Consider the following 5,479-nt stretch of genomic DNA (forward strand, 5'->3'; position numbering starts at 1 on the left):
TTTCTATTAAGAGTAGCTACAGACTCATCCTTTAATGAATCACAACCAAACATCAAAGAGGAATAACATTCAAAAATTTTTTAAAAAGTAAGCTTAAGTAAGTCAGGACTTTAAAAAAAAGGCATCTAGCACCTCAGCCTTTTAACACAGTCACCCCAACATCCTCTCGAGGTTGGTAAATACTGTTGGCTTTGCTTTACAGACAGGAAACACAGGTTTTCACATTGCAACACTTGCTGCAATTCTCAACCAGAGATCTCAAGATGTCAAAATAAACAGCTAGAAAGGCTGTACTTCAGAGGGCACAGGACGCAATTCCCACCCCACAAAAACAGTCACTCCATGTCTCTACCCGAACAGGGTGAGGATCTGAAAACAGATCTCATGCTTCCTGGCATGAACACCGCAGCTCCTAAACACAGCATGAAACTTGCTCTGTGCTAGTAACACACATCAATTCTTGAGCTGTGTGAGATGCAACTTAACACATCGCGTTCCAAACTCCAGATGATGCTCCAGAAACACAGAGGGGGAGCTCCTGAGAAACCTAACTAGAGCCAAGGGTGACCACAGGCACTGCAGCACAGGTATCCGATGAAGGAAGTTCTCAACTGGCATAGGGAAGCGCGAGCGCCTTACAGGCTTCGAGTGCTATGGACCAGGCAGCCGTTGCTGTTCAAAATCATGTAGGGTACAGTGTAACAATGCCATTGTGGTTTAGTCCCAAAATCACGAAAGAACTTGAAGTCTCTAAGTGGACACATATACTACTGAGATCCCAGGAATTCCTAATCGCTGCTGTACTACTCAATCAATGGATCTGTCAGTCAAGTGTCAGGTCTCTATTAAATGACGCTAGCTACTGTAATCAGACAAGACTAATCCAAAATAGCACTGAAGACATCATGTTTTTACAATTATATGTCATTATGCAATATATCAAAACATGCAGTTTGTGCAGGTATTTCAGTAACATTGAAAAGAAAAGGTAATCTACTTTCTTTGCTTCAAACCATCTGTACATGGCGTAAAAATGTAACAAAGGAGGGGCTCAATCAGCATGAATGCTTTACAATACACTCTGTCTTCAGGAGACAGCAGCATCTTCATTTTTCTTATCTTGGTAAGTGATGCAAAAGTAGAAATGGATATTCTATAGGTCCACTCTATCAGTTTTACAGTATTTCAGCTATGCATCCAAAAAAACCCAACTCCTCCTTGTGGAACTACACCTTGAAGCCACTCAAAGTAAAGCTTCTCTTAAGGTGTTGCAAAGTTATTGAAATGGTTGGAATATTTAATAGCCAAAACCAAAGTGCTATAAAAGCATATCCCAGAGGTTTTACTGGTTTAGTAGCAGTCAAAATATGCCTAGTATAGAAATCCATGTTTATATGAAAACAATGTAAATATTTCACAATATAAATTAAATCTGCTTACAGAGTTTTGGTGGCTGAAGTAGCTGTGATTTGACTGCTAATTGCTAATTTGCCGGTATAGTGCTAAATGGGATCTAACCTGCCCGTATAAGGTTACATGGGATCAGGGTGTCATTTATATTGCCAGTGTTACGAAAACATCCCATAAAAATAGTCAACCAACTATTTTGTCTCCTAGTAAAAAATAGTCACCCAACTATTTTCTCTCCTAGTATGAGCAACAGTGAACATTATGAGCAACACACCTGAAACAGATGATTCAACTTTTTGATTGAAATTTTTAAACAACTTTCAATCATTCAAGTATTATGGTCCCTATTTACATACTTCTGTGGCTAAAAAAGACATGGTAGACAACTGAGCAGTGCCATCAAATCGTCAGAATTACAAAATTGTCAGGTTTTAAACAGCAAATTGTACCTTAATCATTTAATTAAAAATAGAAGACTTAGGTAGACTATTTTGCAAATAAAACAGCACGCTAGTGTGCTATATATTAAGGCATACCTTTAAATGCGCACTTGTCATCTCTAACAAGTTTATACAATTGCTACCAAGTGAAAGGACTATCATTGTCTTGCAAAACTGATAAAGAAATACAAAATATCTGGAAGCCTACATTTTTAAAGTACAAAATTAACCCTCAGTCCTTGTGTTGAAATATACACGGTACAAACAGCAATTCTCGTCTACAAGATCTCACGAGGATTTCTTAAAGCTGGAGGTAAATTCGAAGGTTTTGATTCTTCATCCAGAAGTACTAAATCTTCAATTTCACTACCTTTGTATTTTCTTTTACATATCTTCACAATAACTTTCTTCTTGAGGAATAATTTCAAAGCTTCTCTTGAAGCAACCGCTTTGGCATTTTCCATACTTTTACCACAGCCAGTACCCAAGTAGACAGACTTGCACCTCAGTTCACAAACTATATTTTCTAGAGAGCTCTTATTTTGAGGCAAGTCTGCAAGTTCCTTCAGGGGAACAAAAGCAACATCTAACGTAGCTTTTACAGACTGAATTGATGAGTTCAGAAGTTCTACATGATTTACATTAGGACTGAAGCCTCCAACAGCAACCAGTTTCCAGGCTACAGCTTTGTATAGTCTGTTGAAAAAAGGTTGTCTTTCCTTTGCATCTTCGCTGGTTAACGGTTTGCACAGAGCCTTAGCAGGGCTTTCACCTGCCTGCAAGCCACTCTTGGAGGCAAGCTGCGGTGAACCTGCCTGCATGCCACCCTTGGAAGCCAGCAGGGAAGCACCTGCCTGAGCTCCACCCCGGGATGCCAGCGAGGAGGGACCTTGCTGAGTGCCACCACGAGTGCCCAGCAGTGAAGCAGCCACCTGAGCGCTGTTCTTGGAAGTCAGCAGTGAGGATCCCTGCTGAGCGCCGCTCCGAGCGGCCAGCAATGAGGCAGCCACCTCAGCACTGCTCTTGGAAGCCAGGAGCGAAGATCCCGCCTTAGCAGTGCCCTTGGAAGCCAGCAGCAGCGAGGTGCCCGCCTGAGCCCCACCTTTGGGGGCTAGCAGCAGTGAGGAGGCCACCTGAGTACTGCTCTTGGGGGCCAGCAGCAGCGAGGTGCCTGCCTGAGCGCTGCTCTTGGACACTGATGCTGGGGCACTCGCTTGGTTTTTGGAAGACAGCAATGTAGCACTTGTTTGTGGTGTGCTCTTGGTGGTCGGTGGCACCGCTGCTGCCTGCGGGGTGCTCTTGGTGGTCGGTGGCACCGCTGCTGCCTGCGGGGTGCTCTTGGTGGTCGGTGGCACCGCTGCTGCCTGCGGGGTGCTCTTGGTGGCCGGTGGCACTGCTGTTGTCACTGCCGCTGCCTGTGAGTTGCTCTTGGCAGCTGCTGGTGGCACCACTGCTGTCACTGTCTCTGCCTGTGAGGTGCTCTTGGCAGCCAGTGGCACCAGGGCAGTGAACGCCTCTGCCTGCGGGGCACTCTTGGCAGCCACTGGCACTGCTGCTGCCTGGGGGGCACTCTTGGCAGCCGGTGGCACCACAGCAGCCACCACCTCTGCCTGCAGGGCACTCTTGGCAGCTGGTGGCACTGCACTTACTGTAGTTTTCTTTTCAGGTGATGGCGCATCTTCACACTTGCTTTCCTTAAGTGGACTTGAGCAAGGTTTCTCTCCTGACTCTTTTTCAAACGAAGATGGATTTTGCCCAGTGGTATCTTCAGCATTAGCAGGTTTTCCTTCAGTTTCTATGTCTGATGCCTCGACCATTTCTTGATCTGAGCTGCAAGTTAACTGGGAGCTTTCTGGATCTTTGCTGGTATGTTTTTCCTGCTTTTTTGGCAATGTGCTCTCTGTTTCCTTTGGGGCTTCTGCCTTGCTTGTTTTCATATCCTTTCCAGTATCCTTAGAATTTTTGCTTTTCTCAACAGCTCGCTTCTTGGGGGGTTCCTCTACCCCTTCTGCAAAACAAGTAAAATATGTTATCCTCTTTAATTTCTGCTCTATGAAATATCCATCTAGAGACAATTTATCTATTTTCTAAAAACCTCTAACAATAATATATGCGAATTTAAATGGTATATATTAGAGATACACCTCGAACTACCATTTCAAGCATTAACCTAGTATTTCAGAATATTTTAGCATTTGACAAAAAAACCTAAAAGTACTCATGTGCAAGACTTCAGATTTTGGTTTGGGACCTATAGGCAAGTATTAATATTAGTATTCTTGAAGTCCAAACCAAAAATGACCAAAGTATATTAAAAGACTTGATACATTTAAGACTATCTAACCCAAAATAAAAGTTTATATTGTTTACTAATATCATTTTAAACATACCACTTAAAGACACTAAGTTTCTCAGAAAGCAACAATGTCTGACTAATAGGAAAGGTAAAGTAAGAATAATACATTTAAGCCGGATTACAATAGTCTACATCGCATTAAGAAAATAATCAGCTTAAAGTGCACCAGTTCTAGAAATTCAAAACAAGAGCTTTACATTACCAACGGAATACTTATGCATTACATGTATTTTACAGGTATTCTATGAGGTAAAATAGCAGAGATAGGGGAAATGATTAACAAAGAGTTTTTAAAGTAAGTTATTTTGAGTACTTTGTAAGCCCGAGGTGAACCTAGAACATTCAAAAACAAGCATTTTCTAGACTCCTATGTATTGTCACAGCTATGATCTGCTAACCATTGCTACTTGATATGCCTCTTTTCTTCACCTTGGCAACCAGTTCGTCTCTCGTGGTGCGGATAGGCGCGTCGGTCACTTGGATGCCTTCGGCCATTTCTAACGCCTTCTCCATGACCTGTGGCGGGTACCTGCAGGGGCGACAAGGGGAGAGAAGAGAAGGGGAGGGGAGAGGCGCCGTCAGACAGCCGCGCCGCGTCCCCCGCGGGTCCCGCCGCCCCGGCCTGCACTCACCGGCAGCCCAGGAAGACGTGATTTGCCCACACCATGGAAAGCGACACCAGGCGCTGGAGCTGGGCGCTGCCCGCCGCCGGCGGCTCCCCCACGTTCCGCAGCAGAAACTCCCGCCGGTGCCGCCAGTGGTGCTCGGGCTCGCAGGCCCCGCGCAGCGCCTCGGCCCAAGCCACCTCCTCCGCCGTGCGCCCCAGGGGCTCGGCCGCCGCCTTCCCCGACGCCATGGCCACCGCGCGCGGGGCCCTCCTCCGCCCTGGACAACGGAAAGAACGGCCCCGTTCCGTTCCTTCCGGCCGCGCGGGATGACCTCACAACCGGCGCGCGCGGCAGCCCGACGCTGCCGCCCCAGGCGGCTTTGCGGCGCGCGAGGGTGGGGGGGAAGAACGAGGAGGGGCTTGTGCCACCAACGGCCGGAGGGGGAGCCCTAACGGTCGGCGCGCGGCCGCGGGGCGGGGCGGGGCGGGGCGGGGCGGGGCGGGGCTCGGGGCCCGGGGCCCGGGGCCCCAGGGCGGGGCCGAGGCTGGGGCAGAGGCTGGGGCAGAGGCTGGGACGGCCGCCCGCTGACTGTGGGGTCACGGCGAGTAGCTCGCCTTGCAGACATCTCGCCTATCGTGTCCGCTTGCGCCTGCTCCCGTGGAGGC

General features: G+C 47.4%; 1 protein-coding gene across 1 annotated transcript; it reads right to left on the reverse strand.

The window, feature by feature from the left end:
- On the reverse strand, positions 1 to 5,199 carry CDKN2AIP (CDKN2A interacting protein). The gene is made up of 3 exons (XM_065837052.2): positions 4,839 to 5,199; positions 4,605 to 4,735; positions 1 to 3,858 (listed from the first exon to the last, which is right to left on the reverse strand). Exons 1-3 carry the CDS (start codon positions 5,060 to 5,062, stop codon positions 2,129 to 2,131), a joined length of 2,085 nt encoding a protein of 694 aa, XP_065693124.2. The 5' UTR covers positions 5,063 to 5,199; the 3' UTR covers positions 1 to 2,128.
- Positions 5,200 to 5,479: the final 280 nt, after the last annotated feature.

Source organism: Patagioenas fasciata, chromosome 4 (genome assembly GCF_037038585.1).
Source record: "Patagioenas fasciata isolate bPatFas1 chromosome 4, bPatFas1.hap1, whole genome shotgun sequence".
NCBI classification, from domain to species: domain Eukaryota; kingdom Metazoa; phylum Chordata; class Aves; order Columbiformes; family Columbidae; genus Patagioenas; species Patagioenas fasciata.

What these genes read in the sequence shown, in the direction of transcription:
- CDKN2AIP (XM_065837052.2), bottom strand. Translation starts at nt 5,062, where the DNA reads ATGGCGTCGGGGAAGGCGGCGGCCGAGCCCCTGGGGCGCACGGCGGAG. An exon ending in CACGTCTTCCTGGGCTGCCG is followed by an intron (nt 4,736 to 4,838) that starts GTGAGTGCAGGC and finishes TCGCCCCTGCAG; the next exon opens with GTACCCGCCACAGGTCATGG. An exon ending in AGGCATATCAAGTAGCAATG is followed by an intron (nt 3,859 to 4,604) that starts GTTAGCAGATCA and finishes CTTGTTTTGCAG; the next exon opens with AAGGGGTAGAGGAACCCCCC.